Source organism: Mesocricetus auratus, unplaced genomic scaffold, assembly GCF_017639785.1.
Source record: "Mesocricetus auratus isolate SY011 unplaced genomic scaffold, BCM_Maur_2.0 Super-Scaffold_100045, whole genome shotgun sequence".
NCBI lineage: Eukaryota > Metazoa > Chordata > Mammalia > Rodentia > Cricetidae > Mesocricetus > Mesocricetus auratus.
In genome coordinates this window covers 8,558,464-8,585,255 of record NW_024429222.1, presented here as the reverse complement: position 1 = coordinate 8,585,255, position 26,792 = coordinate 8,558,464, and the positions used below count along the sequence as shown (strand labels likewise).

At 41.0% G+C, this 26,792-nt stretch overlaps 1 protein-coding gene across 2 annotated transcripts; it reads right to left on the bottom strand.

Annotated features, from left to right (window-relative positions):
- Window positions 1–613: 613 nt before the first annotated feature.
- LOC101825337 (carboxylesterase 1E) lies at window positions 614–25,463 on the bottom strand. 2 transcript variants are annotated; one of them, XM_040735303.1, is made up of 14 exons: window positions 25,296–25,463; window positions 21,592–21,799; window positions 18,927–19,074; window positions 16,121–16,254; window positions 13,332–13,485; window positions 11,498–11,602; window positions 10,745–10,849; window positions 9,631–9,669; window positions 7,727–7,867; window positions 6,426–6,506; window positions 5,683–5,830; window positions 2,195–2,326; window positions 1,223–1,295; window positions 614–982 (listed from the first exon to the last, which is right to left on the bottom strand). In XM_040735303.1, the coding sequence occupies exons 1-14, from the start codon at window positions 25,345–25,347 to the stop codon at window positions 808–810; spliced, it is 1,695 nt and encodes a 564-aa protein (XP_040591237.1). In that variant the 5' UTR covers window positions 25,348–25,463; the 3' UTR covers window positions 614–807. The 2 variants fall into 2 exon arrangements, with proteins under 2 accessions (XP_040591237.1, XP_040591238.1); XM_040735304.1 differs by having other exon boundaries at window positions 21,592–21,796.
- Window positions 25,464–26,792: the final 1,329 nt, after the last annotated feature.

The window sequence follows — 26,792 nt, the reverse complement described above, 5'->3', positions numbered from 1 at the left end:
TGTCTGCTTACTTACAAAGACAAACTCATCAAAATTATAGCACCCTCTTGACAGACACTCTGGAAACAAAAAATAAATAAAAATGAATAAATGAATAAATAAAATAAAAAGCATAACATGGTATAATTTAAGCCCTGAAGCAAACAATTTCTACCTACATTTGCCAAATTATCTCTAAAAATTGATGGAGACCCAAAAACTTTCCACGACAAGCATAAACTTAAATCATGACAACTATGACAGCACTGAGGATCCTGAGAGCAATCCTACACACACAGGAAGGAAATACAGTCAGCAAACTGGACTTTGAGGCATCTCCTCTACACCTCCCAGGGGTTGTCACTGTTCTAGCATGTTTCTGTGAGGGCTGGTTAATGGAGAGTTGCTTAACACTTTAGTAAACTCTCATGTGTCCTCCTCCCGTGTTTGATGCTATCTCCCAGCTGGAGGAGGAAGATGAGTCAAAGCTCACATTGTATTCTGCTTGAAAAATATTTCCTCCCAAATTTGCAGGTAAGCACTTGACAAGTCACAGCTCTACATGGAGGCACTTCCTATGATAATCTCTATTTGTCTTTCTCAGTCTAAGGTAAGTGGAGATGCAGACACTGAGTTGATATTAAAATGAACATTTATTCTCCAAATTGAGGCCACAGGTATATAACCATTACCCTCCCTGTCCCCTGCCCATTCCCATAACAAAATTCTTCGGTCTTCTCAAGGACTCATCTTTGGCCATGAAACATCTTCTATGGAGTAGCTTTATCTTGACTTTGATGGTCTCCTGAGGCTGGAAGAGCTTCCTATTCATAGCTCAGCATGTGTGCACTGTCTGGGGTGGCTTTTGGCCCTGAGCTTAGTCCAGAAAGTCACTTCCTTATCTTTCAGTCTCTGGGCTTGCTGGCTGGTGACACCAATCTGCAGATAGCCTTCCTTCTGGTCATACTCTGGCCAATAGGGCAGCCCCTTCCCATTGGGGTTCCTGAGGACAGAATCAAACATAATTTCTTAGAGTTGCTGTGTGGTCCCACATTCATATGACACTTACAGTGATTCCTAGTGTATCTTCGCCAAAGGCTTGTGCACAACAAGAAATTGGAGCACACAATTGTCAGAGCCCTGTGATCACAGGGTGGGATTTGATCACTTATAGCTAAAATCCACCCCTTCCCCATGGTCCCACCTCACCCAATGCCTTGGCAATGTTTTGTACTATTCTCACCCATTCCTAGCAAAGTTGGCCCAGAATTTCATCACCATCTTGCTGAGGTTGACCTCCTCGGCTGAGGCACCATCTGTAGGAAATAAGAATATATATAAATATATATATATATAAACTTAATATGCATTTCATGAACCAGCAATAGCTTGTTATGAATACAGAATATGGATTATAACTAAAAATTTCTGTATGCAATTATTCATTATAAGAAGTTCATAGCTATCTGGTGTGTACTTTTAGTTTGAGAATGAATGATCCAGGACTCTGCAAGTCATGCAGTTCATTCCTAGCTGTCTGATTTTGTTTTCCGCACCCAGCGTCCAGTTCTTCCCTACTCTGGATAAGGATGCTGCAGTTCAGTGATGTCCTTATAGGAAAGTATTTCTGGTACATGTGTCCTTTCTCAAGCTCCTCTTCAAAACCATATATTCACTGTTTGCAAAAATATTAGAATTGCATATATCCTAAAACATACCTAATTGGGAAATGCTCAGAGTGTGTTATCAGCAGCCATTGAAATGGGCCAAAAAACATAACTTGCTGAGAATTAAGGTATTAAAGATGTTCATCAAAGGTTTTAAAAACATTATACTATTATCTATAAAGTAAGTAAAAATACAACTTTTAGATAAACAGATATGTATACAGACAGATGGATACAAATTACATCTTGTTGACAGTCAGCAACAACTTGACCTCTTCTTAACTCACATTATGATATGTCATTTTGGGTGGGAAATCAAGCAGTGCAGTTCTTATCTTCAGGCAGGGGAACTTGGGTGATACATTTCTCTTAGTTTTATTAGTGGTCAGCATCCTGATGGAAAGCATTGTTGGCTGCCCATGAGCATATACCTTTCCTGGTGTGTGCTAGAGTTGGAGAAGGGCTGGGCATCCGACAGGCTAGCTCATTCCTGTTACACTGAGTTGGGGAAATAAATATTAGACTCATAGACAACAAAGTAACATTACCTCTTAAAATTGGGGCACCGAAGACAGAGTAGACTTCATCTCCATGGTCTCCAATCACTGTCTTGGGTATCATTTCTGATGAGAAGCTTGGGTGATATTGAAATTCATACATGTAGGTGGGGGCTCCAGCATCTGGGAAGAGAGTTCATGTTATCAGGAATGTACTTGGATGGCAAAAATTGCTCTACATGTGAAGGAACCCCTGGTGGTCGGCAAAGCAGAGGAACTCTACCAATGCATCACCTGGATGTGCTTTGGCTGTTCAGGAAAGGAAGGTGGAGGTGGTACTTCAGTCAGGCATTCATGGACTTTAAAAATAGTGAATAAGATGCACCCCCCAAAAAACCCAGATAGGTGTTCATGGTAATGCTCTGGTGCACATTCATTCCAAGATCTACAACCTACTAAGCATCTTCTATACATACTAGAGTGAGCATTTCCACATGTTTGCTCACTCTATTCCAGGAGTGTGAAGAAAATCTAATTGCTTGCCTAAAAATGCTATTTAATGTTTTTAATTACTATTTGAAAGTAGCATAAAAAGTAATGGGTTTCATTATAATATGTATACTATTGTCTTTATCCATCTTCCCTCTCCCTGAAGATCTGTTTTCTTACTGTTTTCTACTTTCTCTACTCCATGCCCATATACATACAAATTTGAATCTAGACTCCTCAGGTGAGGGGATACACACCATATTTATTTATTATCCCAAATCAAGTTTATTTTACTTAAACAGGATGATTTGCAGTTCTATTCACTTTCTTGCAAAAATCATAACTATTTTCTTTATAAAATTCCACTTTGTATATACCACAGCTCCTTCATCCATTTGTGAACTTCTAGGCTGGTTCTACTTCTTCACCATTGTGAATAGAATGATAATGAACATGGGTATAGCAGTATCTCTGTGGTAGAATTTATTAAAATTTAAATATAAGCAGACAGGAAGCAATCTGTCTTCCCAGTCTCAGGAAACCACAATGTATAAAGCTGCCATTCAGAAATAAGGGAAATAAACAAATAAAAACATATGGAATTGAGCATGAGAAGACATGTCTTCCAGAAATTAGAGGAGTTTTCAAGGTGAAGTAAAGAGATACTAATAAACAACTAGAGACCTGCTAACACTAACGTCAAAGACATAAATGGAATTTAGGACACTCTAGAGCTGTAGTGATCATACATGTGGCAAGTGGATTCCAAGTCCTAAATTTAAAAGACAAAAATAGTGCTAACAACAAAACTAAAACAAATACTCTGTGGCTAAAATAAACTGTCCTTGATAAATGATCTGATTTCTGATATAAACGACATAAAGTATGTGGAGAACAAACCAGGCCTAAAGCTAGAGAAGAGAGTAAAAGAAGAGAAACATGTGAGGGCTGGAACACAGCCCAAGACTGGTTAGGAACTGAGTCAAATAGTCAGAGATAAAGATGAAGGTTCACACACACACACACACACACACACACACACACACACACACACACGCACGCACGCACGCACGCACGCACACACACACACACAGAGAGAGAGAGAGAGTATAAAGGTGTAAAAGGTTTTTGAGAATAAAGAATATCAGCAAAATTTAGCTAAATCACCAGGCAAAAATCAATACAGAATAAAATAGATAAAATCATAAATGAAAGATCGTATAGAAGAAGCCACCAGAATTCAAAGGCTCATAAGAGCCAATATCAGCACAGAGTGGCCACCTGGAAGAAGAACATGAACTATTTCTCCAATTAATTCTACCAAAGCTGAACTATAAAGAAACAGACAATCTGAAGGTCAATAGTAAGTGAATTGAGATATTGGTTAAAGTTTTCATCCAAGAAATGTGATGATTTCCCTGAAGAATCACAACTAATATTTAAAGAACTGGGGACTATATATCTCAAATTATTGCCAATTTCCCCAAAGGCAAATGGACCATCTCCAGTTTTTCCTCCCATGAGGACAATCACACAGATATGAAAATAAGATGAGGCACTACAAGAAAAGAAAACTACATCAAGGCCTTAATGAACACCGAAAAATACTCAAAAAAGCACCAGCAAACCAATCCAATGACATATTGGGCAGACAATTTACCATGGTCAAACAGGACTTAGACTTGTAGATCATATCCCTTGACAACATGCTATATCATGTTACAGGTAGAGGAACAAAATAGTCACCTTATTATATACAGAAAAGGTATTTGATAAAATTCAACTGTTACAATTAAAAAGTTGACCAAATAAGAGATAGATTGTGTGTGTGTGTGTGTGTGTGTGTGTGTGTGTGTGTGTGTGTGTGTGTGTTTGAGACAAGGTTTCTCTGTGTAGCTCTGTCTGTCCTGGAAATCACTCTGTAGGTCAGACTGGCCTTGAACTCACAAAGATCTGCCTGGCTCTGCCTCCCCGAGTGCTTGAATTAAAGGTGTTCCTCACCACCACCTGGTGTGAGATAGAGTGTTTTTGAAATAATAAAGGACAACATCAACATTGTCTACAACAGAGAAACTATTTTCCCCTAAAACTTGGAACAAGAATAAAATTACCTCTCACACTGCTTTGAATAAGTATAGTCTTGGAAGTGTTTGCCTGAACTATTTGTCAAAGGAAAAAGAAGACATCTAAATAGGAAAGTCAGACATGCAGCAATATTCATGGACATTATATATCTACTGATAGAAATCATATAGACTCCCCAAATACTTACAAACACTAAGTAAATACAGTAAAATTACAGCAGAGGAAATCAAGAAATGAAAGTCAAATAATGTTTCCTCATATTAAGAATAAATCCTGCCAGTAAGGGAGATACATTTCCTGACCTCTTCCTGCACATTTCTCTTTGTATGACATGAAGTGAGCATATTTGCTTAACTGTGCTCCCCAAATGATGAATGTTACCTCAGGAACAGTTGAGTCAACCCACCACATACTGCATCCCTGACCCAAATAAGTCTATCTTCTCTCACAATATTTATGGCAGCCATCTTGTCTGGGCAAAGAAACCTGACTTCTACTTCCAGTACTGGTAACTAGTGTACCAGGTTTTCTCTGGTCACTATAAATTGTTTTTCCCATGTTCATCAGGCAAAGCACACCAATGACAGATGAGCAGTGGTGGATAAAAATCCTCCCCTCTTGCTCAGACGCAATAACCCCAAGACCACTCATCTGATTATTCTCAGAGTTTCCAGCTCCAACTGTCCACAATGGGCATGTGTTTAGCTGTGCATCATTAACTGGCCGCTACCTCCATCCTGTGCCTCTCTTCATCTCCCACAATGATGTTTTCTGGGATCAATTCAAACATTAACTGCTTACATTTGCATCCTGCCTGTAGAACCTGCCACTGCCAGGAACTAAACAGAATAGAACTCTTCCTGCACTAAACTTTGAGACCTCACCCACAAGACCTTCCACATCTGTCTGTCCAAGTGGGTCAGAAGGTTAGAGACCAAAGCTGGTCAGTCACCTGTTGGACTCACCTCTGTGACCACGAGACACAATCACAGATGGCACACCAAACATCACATCCGCAATCAACTCTAGGAACTGGGCTCTATTTCTGACTGGGTCATCTGTGTCTATTGAATACTTCTCAATGGCAGCTGGAATCCCATCCTCCGGTATATCCTGAAATGAATGAACAAAGGGACCACCCCCAACTGGGTAACTTGGCTTTTACAGTCAATTGAGAAAGACTCAACGATTGTGAGTTTTCTGTGCCCTATATAAATTCCTCTTGAGGTGATAGCTGGAAAACATGTGTATAGAGTCTGAATGAGTCTCAATCTTTCTCTGGTGAGACTGGAGAGAGAATCATGGACCATGTATGAGTCTGAGCTAGGTCTTTTGCTTATACATGATGATTGTTTAGCTTGAGGCTCCTGTGGGACTCCTAACAGTGGGAGTGAGGGTGTCTCATTTGTCTGCTCTTGGGATCCTTTTCCTCCTACTGTGTTGCATTGTCCAGCCTTAATATGAGGGTTTGTACCTAGTCTTGTTCTAATTTGTTATGCCATGTTTGCTTGATAACCCTGTGAAGGCCAACCCCTGATCTTTTTCTGAAGGGAATTGGAGGAGGAGTGGATATGATTGGGGTTTCTGGAGGAGTGGAGGGAAGGGAAACTGTAGTCAGGGTGTAATGTATGAGAAAGAAATAGCAAAAGAAATGTTTGCAATTTCGGCCAATCCCTCAGCCAGGTACCATGGATCATAAGATGCTTACGAAGAAACTCGAGGTCTTCTTCAGGAGTGATGTGGCCATCTCCTTGTCCAGTTTTACATCAGTTGGTAGAAATTCCATTAGCTGTTTAAAAAATAGTTCAGTAATTGTGAATGCTCAGAAATGAACAAGAAAAAACAACCATGAAAACCATCCTGCCTACTGTGCATTGAAGACTCTAACTCCTCATTCCTAGGTATGGGTCTCCCATGAATTTAACAAAATCAACAAAATTAATGGATTTTTATATAGAAAATGAAGGGATGGGATGAAGATACTTACATACTTATTTATCAGGCTAGAGGAACTATGTTACCCTAGGCACTGGAAGAACATTTAGACAATGGTAAAATAGAAGCAGAGAGCCCAATGATAGAGGAAAAGGCTGGGTCCTTACAGACCCTGCTGACCGAGGAAGTCATCATTCCAACATTTATGGCTGGGTTGTTTGATGGCATCTGAAGTCACCAGTGAGAGTTGCAATACTCTCAGCATGTACTGACCCTATCAAGAATTCTACTCTTAGAGCCCAGATTCTAGCATTGTTTCAGCAACTTAAGACATTATGAGCCCCTACTATGCTTGCCTGAAAAAGCACAATGCTTTCAAGCAAAAATTACACTTCTGCATGGACAACCCACTAATGGGAAGACTGGCCCCTAGCATCTCTCTTATATAAGTCACTATAGAAAGTGCCAATTATGTCTCATAATACAGATAACATCCCCACCCTTAGTATCAGGGATTTAACTCCAGGTAATGTTTAATCTTTCTCTCCCTGTTAATTATATTACTGGGTAAAACCTGCCTTGTATTAACTACTGTTGATGAGTTCTGTAATCACTAAAGAAACCATTTTCTTACCTATGAGAAACAAATCAGTCAGATCACCTTTCTTAATACTGTTCTTGAGGCATTCAGAACACCCATGGGATCCATGTGACTTGAGGGGTCAAGTACAAGTGTGTCTTTCTATGCCCCAGCCTGATGCTCCTGAACACTCACCTCTTCCCTGATTTTTTTGGTTATTTTATCTGCATAATTATTGTCTCCACAGGACCCAGAAGCCTGGGAATTCCAGAATTCACTAAAGAAAATTAATGACATTTTCCCAGGCAGCATTTCTTAGGTAACAGGCGATAGGTGATGTCAAACAATTTTTCCATGGAAGAATCCACTCATAACAATAGGGACAGCTGCCCAAGATACCAAGCAAGGCTCCAACAAAGAGCTTATGGGTGCACAGTTGGATGAGTAATTGGTAGGGGGAAGGGCACCTGTCAAACAGTTTTGTTTATGCTCACAGTTGGCAGGGTCCAGCCAAACTCTTGCTTGTTGATCCCCACTAAGTAGGGCACAGTGTTGAAATTCTTCTCAGCCAGAATCTTTTCTGGGGCCTTGGGCAGCACTACTCCATCAATCACAGTAGGTAGGAAGGGATAGAGCTGGGGAAAAAGAGCAGAACAGTGTCAGAGATCACCAGCATCTCCTGCTCTCCCTATCCAAGGGGACAGCTGGGACATAGACCCTCATGACTGCAGCTGGAACATGGACCCCATGACTGCAGCTGGGACATAGACCCCATGACTGCAGCTGGGACACAGACCCCATGACTGCAGCTGGAACATAGACCCCATGACAGCAGCTGGAGCATAGATCCCATGACTGCAGCAGTGACATAGATCCCACGACAGCAGCTGGAACATAGATCCCATGACTGCAGCTGGAACATAGATCCCATGACTGTGGATGGTGCCTACAGAAACTCAGGGTCCTTAGAAGGGAGGTAAAGTTCTAGAGTCACAAAGGCCTGATTAGAGCCATCTGTCTATAGCAAGATAACTGTGCCAAAGAAGGAGAAGGGAAAGGCTTATCTTAAATTAAACATGTGTCATGTATGATATGTTTCAATTGCAGCACATCAGATAAAATTAACCCTCAGTATTCCTTATACTATTATAGTTATGTATTCCTCAGTATACCTTAGATCTGAAAGGTTGTCATAAATGTTGAATTAGTGATCCTAATCCATTGCTTCAAGGGAAAGGCAGAATACATGAGCCTTCACCACAATGGCAGTACCCTTGTATTATATGTGAAATCCTAGTTAAAGAAACACTATATTGCATAGATTTTTAAAAAGAATTAGTTGACATAGTATTTAGTGAAACACAAATGGACAGGACTCATTATTTCTCTCCTCACCCACATAACAAGGTTTAACTTTTCTTCAGCTTCACATTCATGCTCTATGCTGTGAAGTTTTCAAATTCATTATCTTCGAATGAAGTTTAAACATATACATCCACAAGTTTAGATGGTCCCTTACCTTTTCCAAAGTTTTATCACAAAATGTAGGTACCACATGATCACTTCCCAGAATGATGTCATCCTCAAATAGGCAAATATCCTCCCCCTCTTTTGGATGCTGTTTCATCAAAACTGACTTTCTCTTTTATCTTAACCATATCTAAGACCCAAAACATAGATCAATATTTTTTCTCCAGGATGGAATTCCTCAAGAGCGATAGATATTTTTTGTTTTACTGTTGTATACCAGCTCAAAATCATATCTTGCCACTTAATAAACACTGCCTTAAATTTTGCCAGCTGGCTAAAAGACTTTCATTCTGGCCTCACAGACATTTAAGGGAAGCGATAGGATCATCAGGGGGAGTGAGTAGGCAGAGGTGTAGGAGGCTGCATAACTGATTCCCAGACTGCATGGCTGGGAGGTAGGTGCACGGACAGGAGGAACAAGATGGAGGGCCCTGCTGGAGTTTCCATGGTATAAGATGCAATGTGGTAGCTTCAGGATTGAAATCTCAGGCTACAAACCTCCTGAGCTGTGTCACCCTGAGAGGTTTGTGCTCAACCATGGCTCCCAAGACTCTTGGCTAGTAATCTCCTCCTTCTGATAGTGGAAAGTTCTGGTGTCATCTCTTCTCACAGGACCAGTTATTGAGCAAGAAGTGCAAATAAGGAAAGGAAAAGAATGGCTGACTTGGAGCACAGAACTGGCAGTCAGGGCAGCAGGGCCAGCCAAGCCTCTGGTTTCCTTGATTGTGCTAACTATCTAGTGACTTTGCTCCTCCAGGCATCAACAGTACACACAAGAAATTAGCATGATTTCACCAAGGGGAATCCTACCAACTGTAGTTAATTTAAGACTAACACTGCATAGCTGCAAAAGGTAAAGCATCCTTACCTCTTTGGTATCTCCTTGTAAATCAAATTTAAGGAGTTTCTGTGGAAACAAAGACACATTTATGTGGTCAGCCTTACTGGTATAAAATCTCATCATTTGGGCTGGGCTCTTAGTTCCTCATTGACTGATGTAACAGAATCCCACATGGGGTCCTCTCTGCATGATACAGGGTGGAGCATGGTGAGGGAGAGGAAGTAGCAGAGAGTGACCCAGAGTCAGGATCACTGGAGCTCTGGAGAGAATGTCTGCTTGCCTGTACCTGCATCCTCCTACAATCATGCCCCTTCCAGTTTCTTCTTGGCAACAATACGGAGAGGGTGTGGCAGCACCAAGGGGAGTTTGATCTGAGTGTATGAACTAGCAGGATGGGATGAGCCTCCCATTCTTTCCCACACCCCTGTTTTCATTTCATAAATACAGATGTCTGGATATCAGATGGTTGCACCATATTCCTGAAATGGTTAATCCTTTGAAATGAATTCATAACAGTTTCCATTCAACAAAGTTTAAACAAAAACTATTGCTCAAATGTTGTACTAGACAGTTTCTAAGCAGACAGGGTGTAAGTGCAGGGTGCTGCTAACTTTTATCTTCCCAGGAGACAGGGGTGCTGCAGAGGGAAGCCACGGAATGGAAAGCTTAGATTTGGTTCCTCGGGGATATTTCCTAAGTACACAGACCCAGCCACATCGAAGATAAAAGTTTTGTAAACATTCTGTTAAAACCCATCCCTTTTCCAGTTCAAGGCCTCAAAGAAATGACTCTCACAACAGAAAAATGACTCCTAGAAGCTCATATCTAGCGCGCGCGTGCACACGCACACAGACACGTATCTTCAATTAAAGAAGAGAGGTCAAGAATTTGAGAGAAAGCAAGATGGGCATGAAGAAGGAAATGCAGAAATGATGTAATTGCATTTAATTTACAAAACTAAAACTATTTTAAATAAGAAAGCACAAAAATAATATTTGGCGTCATTGATTGATACTGCCCCCAATAGAAGAACATTACCAAATAAATATGAATAAAAACCCCCTGCATGCAGTACTTTAGAGTCAGATGACAGAAGACTGAATGAAGCCTAGAGAGCAGGTTCACTAGACTACACACCCACCATTTTCTTCGTGACCTCCAAGAGCTCATCCTCTGTCTTCTGGCGCAGGCAGTGAACAATGACAGCAGGTGTGGTGGTTTTGCACCCAGCAATAACAGCAACTTTCTGCATTAGATAACAGGCAAACACAGAGGTCAAAAGCAACGTTAGTATCCACCATTGGTGTAGACAGTGGGTTCTATCCTAAGCCCCATCTCTAAAGACAGGAAAGCATGTCTGAAAACACTCTAGAGAAGCTGATGTTGTTTCTGAGGCCCATGAATAAGTTTTTTCAGTTTTAATTATAATTGTGATATCAGATATCCATGAGTCACTTACATATCTGATTGTTTGCATATAACTTAAAAATGAACAAATATAAAAATATCTCAATTGAAGCCATGTAGAGACAAGTGAAGAGCCAGGATCCATGATTCCACTATTTAGTTCAGATCTGTTTGCTCACTTTCAGGTCATTTGGCTTCAGCTTCCAGCACCCAGCGTATGAGAACTAATCCAGGTGGCATGCAACCTGTCTCAGCATGCAACGTGTGCAGAACTGCAAGGCATCTGAGTAACATGATTCAGAGGAGGACAGGTGAGGTACCAGCAGAATGTCACTTATATGAGACCAGAAAATCCCTTCCTGTTCAGCCACTCTAACTTCAGGAATCCCTTGAGTTGAATCTCATAAGCAGTAAGCCCCCCCCATGCACACCCAGGCCTCAGGAAATCAGACGGAAGGACACAGGAGTTGTCCAGGTTGAGACATACTTCTGTCAGCGATGTCACATCCTCCATGAATAAACCGGAAGTGAAGACCACAGCACTCTCAGAAATGGCTCTGTGGAAGAGGTTCTTGGCCAGAGGAGACAACACCTGGAGGGAAGGAGGACAGAAGAAAAGAATTTATATGCATAAATGGTCAGTTTACCCTTTTATAATAATTTTTGAGATTATATTGCATAATTTATCCCTTCCCTTTCCTCCCTCAAACTCTCCCAAATACCCACCACTTGTTGAATTCTCAAATTCATGGTTTCTATTTCTTATTGCCATTTAAGTCTTATTCTGCCCTCTCCCCTAACTTAGCCATTCACCTAGGGACTGCAGTGCTCTGTGGGAATAGGGGAATTTGTCATTCTAGACCTGCTTCTGAGACCATGGATCTGAGATCTCCACAGATCCTCAGGGTAGTGGAACAGGAAGTATATGACAAGTGATGATCAAAACTACCTGAAAGACAGTTTTGGCAATTCCTAGTTACAAATTCTGCGATATAATATTTATTACTCAGAACTTAAACCTTAAGAAAAGTGGTCAGGATGAAAGGACTGAGGATATAGCTTATGGGACAACAACAGGACAGTGAAAGAGAGGAAGTGGGGAAGAGGGAAGGGTGACAGGAAGTGTGAAATGTCAGAGATACAGAAGATATTTGATATTGCATTTTTATAGTGGAAACAATGGGAATAATTAAATATCCATATGTTAGGATATTTTGTAAAAAGGGAATGTCTCAGTTTTTATGTGGAATAGTGTGCAATTATAAATCATAGTGTTATGAAGAACGCTTAATGTTTAGGAAGATATGTGTATCACAGTACATCACTAAGCAAAGTTTCACTACAAAAGAAAGATTATAATTAAGCCTATATGGAATCAGAAAATAGATAGAGACATAATAAAGAGATGATGAGAGATGAATTGATAGATTATAGATAGATCAATGGACAGATGATAGATATATGCATAGATGATATAGATAGATGATATAAATAGATAATACATACATTGGTTTTTAGATGATTAATAGATGCAGCTAGATCATAGGTTGGTAGATTTATAGATTGATTCAGAGGTGGAAGGTAGAGAGAGAGAGAGAGAGAGAGAGAGAGAGAGAGAGAGAGAGAGAGAATAGCAATCGATATGTCAGGGTTTAGTAGTGTTTTTATGTGCCACACAAATTTTCTATTTCTAAGCTTCTCTTAGAATTTCCCTAAGTTCCATTCTCCACATCAACAAGACATTTATATCTCCATGCATTTATTTCCCACATCCCCTACTAGGGCTTGCCCATCTCACTACTACCAGGTCCTCTTTGTAACTCTCCAAGCAAAATCCATCCCTCTGCTCCAGAGTCAGCTGCCCAACCTCTTGGGTATTGACAGCTCACAAGAACACCTCAGAGTTAAATGCTGGCTTTTACCACTTGAGGTCATAGCATGTAGATCTGTCTTGGAGCCTAGAAAATATTTCTTCCTGTTTGTGGTTTATATTCAACTCTATTTACAATTAGAAGTAGTGTTCTTTATGCCAAATATTTAAAAAGGGAAAATCAACCAAATGAGAAGACTAGAATTGTTATTGTCCCAAGCTGTAACTGGACATGCTTATGGCTTTGGAAAACAAATTTGGAGAGTAATCTTTATAGAAGCCAAAGTGTTAATTTTTCCTTAACTCCTCCCGATCTAATGTTCTACAATATAGTTTTCAGAACTCCTGTACTGAAAGCAAAGATGCCTGTGGTCTTTGGAGATAACTGGTCTCCAAGAGGTTCCATCAGCAAATTCACCAATACTAGGCATGTATTGCCAGGGACACTTACAAGAACAGAGACACTTTCACTTCCTGCTGACTCTCCAAAGATGGTCACAGAGCTTGGGTCTCCTCCAAAATTGGCAATGTTGTCCTGAACCCAGCGCAGTGCAGCCACCTGGTCCAAATGGCCCCAATTCCCCCTGCTGTGTTCATCCCCTGTGCTGCAAGACAATATAAGGGGAGACAAATAGAATAGCAAAGTTCCCAGGTCCTTGGATGGACTGAGGGTCCTCAGTGAATCTTCCAGAACTAGGTTATACTCTAATGCCTGACACAAAGGACTTCATCTGCCTACATTGATCTTTGTATGCCTCTCACTATTTCTTTCAGCAACTATGTACTGAGTATCCATCATCCATCTATGCAACTGTACTTCTGGAACACTAAAGGCAAAATCTGACTACATTCATTTTACACTGCAGACTACAAACCAACAGATTCAAAGGGTATAGCATGCCACTGGGAAAAAAGTCACAAAGAAAGAGGGATGAGGCAGTATTGAAGTCTCATGACTAGGGAAGGACTCACTGAGACAGTGGCATTTGGTATAGATCTAAGTAAATTTAATATGGGTCTTATTGGCATCTAGAACTTGATTTTCCAAATGTGGTTCATAACCCTTTTGGTGGTCGCATATCGGATATTTACATTATGATTCATAACAGTAGCAAAATTGAAGTTAAGAAGTAGCAATGAAAATACTTTATGGGCAGGGCATCACCACAACATGAGGAACTGTATTAAAGAGTGGCAGTGTTAGGAAAGTTGAGAACCACTGACATAGAGAATGAAATTTAGGGCAGGAGAAGCATCAGGTACAAAATCCCTAGGGCTAACAGCGTGAGGGTGGCTGCTGTGAAATGCAGGTAGAACCGGACTGGGAGACTTGATGAGAGTTTCTGTGTTATTATCAATAATGGGAACATTGTTCAGAGGACTGACATGACTCAGTCATCTCCCAGAACATTCTGCACACTATGTGGATCACTCTCACTGTAAATTAACTGGCTCATATAAACTAAGGGATTATAACAGGCCAGAGACTTAGGGTTTTGATTAGTAAATAAAGAGAATGGATGCTGGATGTGGGCCAAGCGAAAAGGCGGAGTCCAAAAGCTCTTTTGTTCAGGTGAGTCAGGAAGTTGGAGCAGCCAGCGGCTATGCAGAGGATCTTATTGGGAAAAGAAAAACAGGATTTTGTTGTAGGGAACAATTATTTGGTGACAAAGGTCTGGTGATGTGGGATGTACCCTGCACACAAACAGAATGGAGATGAGGTGTTATCCAAAGAGGAACACTTGGGGTTCAAAGGAAAGGTGAAGACTATAAACAGGGAACTGTGTTAAGTACTTCTGGGATCACTTGGTGTTAGGAGAGAGAGTGTGGAAGGACCAGGAAGGAGCCACCAGTCACAGCCATGAACAGGAGCATCTCAAAGAAGCCAGAAGAGATTGTCTGTGGCTGGTGCAGTGAGTCACCTGAGCTTGGGGTGAGCTCTGGTAGAGTTCATAGTTGGCCTTGAGCACAGCCTGGCAGTATAGGTAGTAAAAAACTTGCCCACAGCACCCCTAACACGAGCCCACTCCTTCCATAGTTTCCTGTGAGAAGATGTCAAACATTCAAGGGAAACACTGTTGCTGATACTGTCACAGAGGAATGCAGTGAGCTGAGCAGCACAGGCGAAAATGGATGAGTACTTGAAGGACACCTACAGGAATGTAAGAGTAGGTCTCCCAAGGCAAGCACAAGTTTGGTGAGTGGAGCAAACTTCCTGAAAGGGAGCTCAGAAGGATTTGAACCGAGTGTTTGGGGAATAAAGAGTGATATGGTCCAAGAAAGACAGAATTGTGAACATCATGAGGAAACTTAGCAAATGTCCTCATGAAGGACATCACTAATGTCTTTCTGATTTTGCAGATTCGATGGTTTGGATATGATTGATGTGACAAGGGTTCATGTGCTGGAGTCTTGGTCCCTAAGCAGATGACAGCATTACACAGTGATAGAATTTGTGGAAGGTGAGTCCCAGTGAAAGGTAATTAGGTCATTGGGCCCACTGTATTCTTTTAGGATCTGTATGCACGGGGCGATCAAGTTACTTCTTGAGACAGTGAGTTTATCTGTGTGAGTATATGTGTGCTAATAATTTTTTTGTCAACTTGAAAACAGCTAAAATTACCTGAAAAAAGACAATGACAATTGACAAAATGCCTCCATCCCATTAACCTGTCAGCAAGCTGGTGGAAGCGTTGTCTTAATTAATAACATATGATGAGTGGTCCCAGCCTATTGTGGGTTGTCCTCCAATGTATGAAAAGAAAGATAGGTTAACCTTGAAAGCTAGCCAGTAAGGGCATTCCTCCATAGACTCTGTTTTAGTTATTTTCAAAAATTTCTTCCCTAACTTCCCTCAATGATCAGCTATGGCTGGGATGTATAAGCCAAATAAACTCTTTCTTTCCTAAGCTTCTCTTGGTTATGATATTTTTATCACAGCAATAAAAAGAAAACTAACGTTACCTGTCTCTCTGTTCTTCCCAGCTTATTGTCTTCCCATGTGCTTTGTCCTTTATGTTACAGACTAAAGTTCTTTTACTCCATTACTGCATGGTAAGGTGGAGACTTTCACCACTGAAGTCTGCTCAAATAGCCCTGGTTGTTTGGTGGCTTTAGGCACTCAGATTCTGTGCCTAATAAATCTGTATCTATATCATTAATCAGTTTCAAGTATGTTGTCATTTTAAAAACAAATCAATGCAAATCTAATAAGGCAGGTAGGAGGGTTCAAAACCCTACCTGAAGAATCCCCAGATGCCAAGGCGATACTGAATGGCCACCATCACCACGTTTTCATATGCAGAGAGGGCCAGTCCATCATAGGTGGATGCCCCACCCAATACCAGTCCTCCTCCATGGATCCACACCATTACCTGGACAAAAAGAAATGAACCATCCTGGTCATAAAGTAGAATTGAGGAGGAGCTCATTATATGTTTTATGGTTTGGTTCCTTGATCAGACCCTGGCTCGAGAAGACCACCACTTAAATTCAAGAAGTGGGAGCAGGTTGCAAAAGGTAGTCTCTGTCCTCATCTTGCCTGGCTAGACCCTAGAGGTCATCATAGTCACCCTTCTCTACTTTTCCCCACAGACCCACCCTGTTCAGTGTCTGTTTATATCTTTTCAAAATAAGAAGCATTATCAGGGCTGGAGAGATTGCCTAGTGGTTAAGAGCACTAACTGCTCTTCCAGAGGTCCTGAGTTCAATTCCCAGCAGCCACATGGTGGCTCACAACCATCAATATGAGATCTGGTGTTCTCTTCTGGCTTGAAGGAATATATCCAGGCAAACATTATACATATAATAAATAAATAAACAAATAAAAAAATAAATATTTTCTTTAAAAGGAAGAATTATCATGAGAAACAATAGGGCCAGGGATGTCACATGCTCTTTACCATTGCACCATCCTTATGTCTGAGACTTAGCCACAGGCAGTATTCAAATTTTATTTTCAGCTCTCTTAATACTAATATACCTGAGGGATTGTCTCAAGATCTACACACATCCTCAATGTCATGCCTTCCCAATGGTCTCTCTCTCTCTGTTTCCTCTGCACATGAAAGTTCTCCCCTATCCTTCAAAGCCCTGTTCACATCCACATCCTCTATGAAGTCTTCAGTCATTTAACTAGATGAGTATCTACAACACATAAAGGATTGTGAGTGGACTTGAGACCCAGGGAGCAGACAAAAGCCTCTGACCCATGACTCCTGAATTTAAAACTTCATGTGTCATAGAACTGAGAGAGGATAAAGTTACAATGTTGTATAACATTATATATGTTATTTATTTATTATATGTTATTTATGTATATAACATTACTGATGAATATATCAAAATATTCAGCGACAGTAGATTATCTAACCACAATGTAGATATTTATATTGTATGCCTTGACAGATAGGAAAATAGGCCCTAATGAAAGCTAGAAATAGGACCTGACTCAGCCACCTGGCCCCAGTGGTCTCACACTGAGCTCCCATCTCCTGCCATGGCTCATGACCACAATTCAGTAAGCTTCTGCTAAACAGGAATTGGAACCCCTGTAACTCTAGGGCATTAACGAGTAAGACTATAAGCATTTCCTTCTGGTGCATTGCTGCTTCTGTCCTGGCTACTGAACCAGGACTGGCTAGATAGTCACCATCGAGTGTTCACAAAGATAACTCCTATTTCAGGAGAAGAAGCTGGGAAGGTAAAAACCATGGTTTGGTCATTCAGCAAATGAAATGTAGACCAAGGATTCAAAACCAGACCCTGTGGTCCAGGCCTTGTGGACATTGGTGAGGAGTGCCCTACCTCCAGGCCTCTGGAGATCCTATTTTCCCTTCTATAGATTATGTCCAAGGAAAGACTAAATCATTCATCTTGAGTAAAGACTGAGCTCAAGGGCTGGTGGGAAATGAGGTGCTCAAGATATTGTGATATGAGTGCAGGCCACATGGCAAGGCCCTGGCAGGCAAGGCTTTCCACAATGGTCTATGTTCCTACTTCCTGTGACCCAGAGTCTCACTGTGTAGTCACTGAGTCCACAGTAGAGGCAAATGAATGAGTGGGAATGAGACTTATTCTCACCTCCTTGTGCAAACTATGCACTATTAGGACCAAATACTATTCTCATGATCACAGTCTCCTCCTTCATTTTGAGTTCTATCGTAGAGGACTGAAGGAGACTGTGTGGGTTCTCACACCCTGTCTTATTCCACTTCAAGTGTCATTTCCTTTGTAGTAATCCTCCTTAAGACTCTTGGATAGGGATGGAGAGATGGCTCAGACATTAAAGGCTAGGCTCACAACCAAAAATATAAAACTCTGGTCTATAACTGGCAGTGTGCCATGCTTCTGCCTCGTAATTTCTATGGGAAATGCTGACTCACCAGGCTGTCAGCACATGCCAAAGACAACTAGGGAGTGGAAGGAGCTACAATAAAATCACAGATAGTCAGGAGCAGATATGAGATTGCCCCAGAATCCTTCCTCCACACTGCTATCATGGGCCATGAGAGTTCCCATCTGGCAGTAAAGGTTGTCTCAGGTAACGTGGGGAGAAAGGCAGCACACATCCCCCTTGCCAGACCCTGCCTAAGAGCAAAGGTGTAAAGGCAGAAGACCTGAGCTCTTGTCTTGTGATCCTTCCTTCTGTTCACCCTCCCTTCACTACCAGAGCCTCAGTTTCTCTATCTGAATAGAAAGGTGTAGGCTGTTCGTTTTTCTCTAAGATTCTTTCTGGCACTAACATCATTGTAAATTGTGTCTTGGATGCTCTGGGGTCAGATCCTAATGTAATATCTGAAAACTGAAAGTAGTCTTTTTTCCTTTCAGTAGCATAAGAGAGCATGGAAGATGAGGACGTAATTGCAGGTGGGCAGCAAATCTGATGTTGTTGCACAAGTGTGAAACAAGGAAAGGTGTGGTCAGAAGAAATCTGCAGTTGGTTTGCCCACGGTGCCCTGTACCCAGCTATTGTTGTTGTCTTCCAGGTGCACACAGATCTAGATGCTGGAGCTCAAGAGAATGAGTCACTGGGCTCCGTACTTACTGGCAGCTTGTTTCTGTTCTTCCTCAAGTCAGCAGGGGTGTAAATATTCAGGTAGAGACAGTCTTCAGAAAACTGGAGATGAATTTTCTCCTTTCTGTTTGTTAGTTGATCATTGACTGTCTTACCTTGTGCTGCATCTTGGGAGCACCTGGGAGGGGATAAAAAATAGCAGATGTTTCCCCAGAACAAAGCTGAAAAGGTCACCTAGCAAACTTGACCTTTCCATAGCTCTTTTCACTGGACCAGACTTAGATACAATTGGCAAGAGGGTATCTAAGAATACCAGTAGGAAACCTGGGACTCTAAAAGTCTCCCAACACTGAAGATGGAGATCAACTTGATGCCTCCCACTTTCCAGAGAGCCTTTGTGAAACTCTTGGCAAAGGACAGAAATGTTCATATACTGCCCTTCTCTGGGAGATGATAGCCCCACACTACCAGTAAAGGGCTCTGCCATCTGATGTGCTTTGTACAGTGGGCTGCAGGATATTTGTGCTCCTCCATACTCTACCTCTTGGGAGACTTGTGTTAACCAGAAGGGTTACTTCCAATGACAGCCTGCTGCGGGTCAGGAGGGATAAACACACAAGAACTGCCTTCTATCCTGCCTTAGCCACTGATGAGCTGGATGACCTTGAGTGAATTCATGCTTTGATCTGGGTCCCAAACTTCCTGGTCCATGTGAGGTGAGTGCTTAAGGGGGTGGAATATCAGGCTTTTTTTCATCTTCTTATCCCAACAATCACTACAATATTCTGTGATAACAGATTACAGGGCTGAAAAGGTAGCAATTGGGTCTACCACTGAATTAAATTCTCCTAATGTACAAACAGTAAATCATTTATTTTTACTCTCAGATTGTGGATGAGAAAAAAAGACAGGGAAGTTTGAGAGTCTGCCCAAGATCACACAGCTAGGATTATCCTGTCTGTGAAGTACTTTTAATTTAAGTAAATTATAAGTAACATTGTCCAATCTTATGTGACACAGATGGAAGTCACACTGGCCTCAGTATGTGTAAGTGAGGCTCTCAGTGCCAGGATGACGAAGTTGCCAAGAGGTTAAAGTTATACCAGAAAAGGTATATCTATACCCTTGTTCTCTTGAGACTTTATGTCAACAAAAACAATAATTCAATTTTATTCAAAAGTAATAATTCAAATTATCAAAACAAGGGAAATTCAACTTTACTAGTATTAAAATAAATTCTACAAAATTATATTTATTGTTGTTCCAGCTATTATATTGTATCTTGTTTCCCCAAGAGTCACACATTATTTATTTTTTATTTATACATATGTGTATGTATATGTGAGGGTATACACATGTGTAAGACTGCCATCAAGGTCAGAAGAGTGCACTGGATGGTCTGGAGCTGGATTTACAGGCAGTTGTGGGCCACCTAATGTTGTGGGAACTAAGTTCTGATCTTTTTCAAGCTCAGTAACTGCTCTTAATTGCTGAATTCTCTTTCCAGTGCCCACAAATTATTCTTTAAATAAGCCCAAGCACTGGCAGGTGTCTATGAATGAATGTTCTCATATGTCTATGGAGAAAGCTGACAGACTTAGATATTTCTGGATGGAAACTTAACAAAAGACTCTTACTCATTCCTCAGAAATTTCTTGGAACCGACCCTCAAACAGTCATCAATATGTACAATTATTAGCTGTAAGATCATAGCGTCATGTATAACATCAAGAACACCAAAGAAAATTTCATGACTCTAAATTAGAGACTGAGTAGTTATATTTCACTTCCTTGTTGGATTTTGTGTTGCTATTAAATATTAGGCTGTGATACTTACTGGTAGAGTGGCATTGATGACACCTGTAAGTATGGAAGCAACCTAGGCTTTGGGGAGGTATGAACCATTGTCTGGGAAATAGGCAACAGGAAAATGACTGAAAAGTAATATTAATGATGTAACAACAGTTCTTTTGTGATAGGGATATTGCATATGGATTTTTGTTTACTTACATTTACTTCTGTATGTTTCTTGAGTTGTTCTCAGTACTCATGTATTGTATTTGGGATCAGAAGGTAAAAACAACAGATATGATATCATCAGAGAAGGCAGCCACAGGTGGAACCTTGGGTATCCTCATGTCCCTTACTTAGAGGAGAAATAACCTCTGAAGTGATATTTGTGAGTGTCTTGGTTTCTCTGGGGGTGGTTATGAGGCTCTTTTCACCACCTGGTGAGGATATTTGGGGCACACAAATCACTGTTCAGATTGCTATTGGTCAGACAGATACATCTAGGAGGGGCATTCCCTTCTTCATGTCCCCTACAATTTTCATCAATGTTATCACTAGCATAGATAATATTGGAGTATTTTTCTTCTTGCTTATCATATTCTAACACATTGCATTATTTACTTGCTAATGTCTGTGCTTGCACTAGTCTCTTAGTTGTACTAAAACTTATCTCAATGATTCTATGAGTTTGAGTTTGTGTCTTCATACTGGAGCATACTTGGCTCATAACAGGTGCTCAATGCACATGTGCTGAACAGAGGACTCCAGGAAGCTATTGTGGTTCAGAAATGATTCTATAGTATCTATGAAAGACACCAAAACAACGTATAGTAGACCACAGAATTGTTTTGAATCCTTCTTGCAGCATCCAGAGACAGATTTCCTAACTGTAAATGTGGCTTACATAGGAGGGTAGGAGGTGGCATTCTTCACGAAGTTCCAGGGCTCTGCAGGCTGTGGTGGAGCAAACCTCAGGGATCCAAGAGGGGGTTTGGCAAAGGGGACTCCCAGGAAGACGGCCACAGGCTGTGCGAATCCTTCTAAGCTCACATACTTCCCCAGGACTTTGCCATGAACGGTGTCCACCACGGGTGGTGAGGATGGGTATCCTGCTAGACAAAGAGATGACACATAAATTCATCAGAAGGAAAAGGTCAGATCTGGGTTTTAGGTGGGACACTTTCAAGATATGGCCTTGAACTTTTATAGGTCTCATTTGCTTCTGACATAAAAGGACTAAGAAGAAAAATGCCCTTATGTGATAGCAACAAATAGAAAATTGAGTGGATATTGGAACTAGAAAGCATCTCTCAAAAGGTCACCGCAAAAAGAGGACAGACCGAGATAAACAAGACCTTGGTGTGCCTCTTATAAGCCTCTGGAGACTCTTATCCAATAAGATCCTGGGCAGAGACACTTGTTGGATATGGCAACAAACAAGAAGTTACCTTTATCTTAGAATGGCCGAGCAAATGCTGAGATGAAACGTGTGCAACCTATGAGAAGAGCCAGGTAGATGCCATGGGAGTTAGAGAAGAAAAGAGTCTTCCTCATTGGTGTTACCACATGGGAACTGGTACTTGAGGTAAGTCAGGAAAGATGAAAGGCTGAGGGATAGCTAAGCAAGAAGAAATATGAGGAAGACAGAGTAGCACAGAGCATGGCTGTGAAGGGTGGGTAGCATATCACTGCTGGCAGAATTCTGTAGGAAGAGTAAGATAATCCAGGGAGAACAGGTACAAAGTAGCGATGAGGATGACATTAGGTTTCATGCCATGGATTAGTATGCCCCAGTAGCAGTTATGGTCCCAAGAACACAATGATCTTCTAAAATACCCTGGAAACTCTGTGTAGGGCCATCTAAATGTAAAAGGGACTAGATGTCTGACCCTGTCTGAACCATTGGCTCCGTTCTTACAATGCAGGAAAAATTTTCTCATGTCCCTACAACTTCGTCACCTGTCTTGCTTCTATCTTCTGTGGGATTTGACGGGACCAACCTGGTCCTTCTTCAAGATACTACACCTCACCATCAACAATCCTGATGTTTCATCATTTGGTTAATGGTCATGTTGTCAGAGTATCACTATATAGAGATGCTATGGGTGAAAAGTACATGTCCTTAACATATGTTCCCAAAAGAAAATTCTAGCCCCCACCAAACAGAAAAATAGTGTATGGCACTGGGGAGTCTTCATGGGAAAGTAGTTTATAATGTGGTACCCATAACACATGATTTCCATAGCTAACCCATAGTGTATACATTTTCATTGTTTCTAATTCTAATTTATTGGTAAATACAAGCAATTGAAGATTGGAGTATAAATTTACATTATATATCCAATTTATGGTGGTTTAATTTAATGGCATTTAACTAATGATGTATGTTTTTACTTTAACATTGTTAGGCTATCAGGATGTAGTCCCATCCAAAGTCTCAGATGAGCTTTATAGAGATGAGAACCATTAACACTGTAAACGCTTTGGGGAAATCCAAGTTTCAAGCTTGAGGCCATGCCTGATGTCATTAGAAGCCAATCCTACATTTTTCTCCTTTTCTCATTGTGTTAATTATGATCATGTGACCAGAACCTAGACATGAGGAGACCCACAGATGGAATCAGTGCATGTTAATATTTTTCATAAACTTGAAGAATTTTTGTGAGGCCTGGACCCATTTATAATTAGGAAAAAACTGCTCTGAAGAAATATGGAGAAATGGATAAGGAATGGAGACTTGTCATCTGTCCTGACATGGGGGCTAAAGTAAGGTAAAAAGTGTACTGAAGTGTGAGTGAGTGGTGCTGGCCCCTTATGACATGAACACAGTGAGAGAAGTGTCTTGATAAAAGATGCCACCAGCCAGGTGTGAGGGGACATGCTTTTCACTGAGACTGAGGTCCAAGGATCACCTCAAGTTTAGGCTAGCCTGACATAAATAGTAAGACAAACAGAAGCAAACAAGAAAGGAAAATGTCAGTGGGTTTGGTCATCTGTATACTAGAGGTCAGGTAGAGTGATGCACTTGAGTGCAAGTACACAGAATGTGATACATTGACTCCATGGTAGGAGACGAGGTGTAAATGAAGACAGAGATGCAAAGATAAAATCAACCATGGACACCACTTAGAGTGAGAGCAGCCATCAGAGCAGTGTCAGGAGGACATGCACCATGGAAGCCTGGGCAGTAGGAGAGGAAGGATTGACAAAATTGTTGAATGTCAGATTACAAATCACTTAGGTATTTAGGGGGATTAGTTCAGTTATGAGCTTTCCTGATGCAGCCAGAGTAGAGTGTGTTTGGTTATAATGAGACTGGATGACAAGAATATTATCAACAGTTGATAACACTAAAATTGTACGGAATTGTCACACATTGGAAATCTCCTATATGCCAAATTTACATTTCAATTCCTTTAATATTCCCCAAAGTCTCAATATGTACTGTTAATATGCCCACTTAACTGTGTTTGAAAACTTGAACTTCAAAAGATGGAATTGGGGTAGCATTGCCGGGGTAACCAGCAGCACAGAAGCATTCTTCTCCATATTCCGTTCTTACTGTTACTCAGTCTAGACCTTTCTCAGTATCTCATATACTCAGGAAACATAAGCTCAAGAAAAGATGAGGCTAGATTCATGGGCCAGATGTAGATCAGATCATGAATTTCTTGATAACTCTGGGGAGAGTATATGTTCTTGTGAGTCTAAATTCTCAGCTGATGAAATTAAGGACTGTATGTTGAGACTCAATGCTATACCATATATTAACTGTAAATGTAATTTGTGTATCTGTTGCTTTCATTTTTAGGATCCCATTACCCTCTAGGAACTGTCACCGTTAGCATCTATCTAATGCAATGACAGTACCCCTGCCTCTTCCTTTATCCAGACCTCATACCATGGACCATTTCCCTTGCCTTAATCCCCTTGACCTTACCCCACACAATCAAAACAGCCAGTGTTCCCTAGTTTCCCTTGCAATTCAAACCAATCCTATACCTACATTTGCTGCTTCTCCTGTGTCCAATCGAGATCCTAAAGAGCAACTTGCAAAGACTCCCTATTCTTGTGTTTTCCGACTGAACCTGGTTCTGCCCCTTTGCCCTACACCCAGTTCTGTACCCATTCCTTTAAGAACCCCTAATAATAAATGCCTTTCCAAAGGTCATTAGATCCTTGTGCACTGACCTCACCATATCTTTTCTCTTAATCCACTCCATTTGGGATCTGTCCTTATTTATCAGTTGATTTTTTACACTTTTTTCAACAACTACCATACTATACACTTTAGAAACACAGAGAAAAATCAGTCTAATCTGCCCTGATTATAGGAAAAATGAGATGTCCTTGTCCCTCTTTGTGAGGCATGGGTTGACTCCTTGCCTTTCTGCACCATCATGTGCTCCTGGGATTCACAGTTACTACACTCTCCTAATCTCACTGTGTTCAGGCACAGGGAACCCTGGTCTGGGCTACTCCACAAGGGAATCCAGGTTGAGAGAGTGAAAATCTGCCAAATTAGATCTATCTTACCTTTGATATACACACATCTCTGTCAGCCTCCACCTGGAGCAAATATTTTGACTACTATTTAAAAGAACTCACCCAATGCCGTGCAGGCTGATAGAGATACCAGAATCAGAGCACAAAGGCACATCTCGGAAAAACAGGCTTGCAATCCAGTGAAGTCTTCAACTCTGGTCTGTAATAAAGGAGAATGTTCTGGAGTATTGGTCCCACTGCTGTGCTGGTGACCCACCCTGAAATCTTGGCTGTTAAGCACAATTATAAAATCCCTGATGACAAAACTCCTCCCTCTGCTAAGACACTCCCAGGACTCTGTGTGAGATCTCTAAGCTACACCTCTTGTTTACTCTGCTTAACCCGGGTATTCACACACCCAGTTTGTCCTCCTTTGTTTGAATAGTCACAACTCAACTCTCAGCTTATAGATGGCCAAAAACTCTTCCAACAACTTTTTATTTACACATTTGTCAGACAATGCCCTCATCTCCGTGCTCTATGAGCTTCCCCAAACCTGAACAACACCTTCAGAAGAGTGAATCTTTGGTTGGGGGTCCTCACAATAGGTTAGGAATCCTTAAAGCCCATCACAACCCCCAGAGATGCTCATCACATAGTTTAGAACACACCTCTTAGTTCTATAGCCTGATATTTTCAGGGTTTCTCGAGTGTGGTAGTGATCTTAAATTTGATCCAGCCTCCTTAGGGAAGCCTAAACTAGTTTGCAATATTTCTGCCAAGTGGCCACACCTGATGTTGCATACAAAAAAGGTCAGGGAACTCACTAGCTTTCAGAGATGGCATTATATAAAGAATAAATTCCCTTACAGTAAATTAACTGCATTTCCCCAAATTCTAGGCTCTAACTATCTGTCTATCCATTATTTCATATATACTACAAACAGTTACCAAAATGAATGCCCTTTGAGAACTGTTGTGGATGACAAGATGATTCCAAGCCACAGACCATTTTCTCAGACAATTCTCTGAATGGAAAACAGATACTGAAGTGTGCGTGAGAGCTCCACCATAGGGGGATACAGTGTGAGGGTGCACTTGAGAGGGTCTCCTTTATAGGGTGTGGATGATTGAGGGAAGTGATTCAAATCCTCTTTCATGATGTTTCTAAATGCCCTATCAGAGAGATTTATTTCATAGAGTCTGGTACACCCGAGTCTTCACTCAAAGTGGAGATGAGAGTCTCTAGGTACTGGCATGGAAATATAGACTTGTTGTATCCTGAAGGGAAAATGCAAGCCATAGATTATTGTAGTGTCTTTGGGACATAGTCTGTTCTCCAAAATCTCAATGTGGAAATTCTCCCACTGGGTGCAAAAACTTGAGGCCTAAGCATATACCCAAGATAATTAAAAATGCCAACCATAGAAAAACTTCTACACAAATAACACTGTTATTTATAATGGCCCCAAAGCAGAACCATCTCAAATGAATGGCTAAATAAAAATGTCATTCTGGATGCTAGGGGCTAAGGAAAAGTAACAATGAGGATCAACTGCTAATGTGTAGGAACCCATCTTTGTGGGGCTTCAGTCAGATCCAGACGACTTGCCTGATTTG

What these genes read in the sequence shown, in the direction of transcription:
- LOC101825337 (XM_040735303.1), bottom strand. Translation starts at nt 25,347, where the DNA reads ATGTGCCTTTGTGCTCTGATTCTGGTATCTCTATCAGCCTGCACGGCA. An exon ending in ATCAGCCTGCACGGCATTGG is followed by an intron (nt 21,800 to 25,295) that starts GTGAGTTCTTTT and finishes CTCTTTGTCTAG; the next exon opens with CAGGATACCCATCCTCACCA. An exon ending in GCCAACTTTGCTAGGAATGG is followed by an intron (nt 983 to 1,222) that starts GTGAGAATAGTA and finishes TTCTGTCCTCAG; the next exon opens with GAACCCCAATGGGAAGGGGC.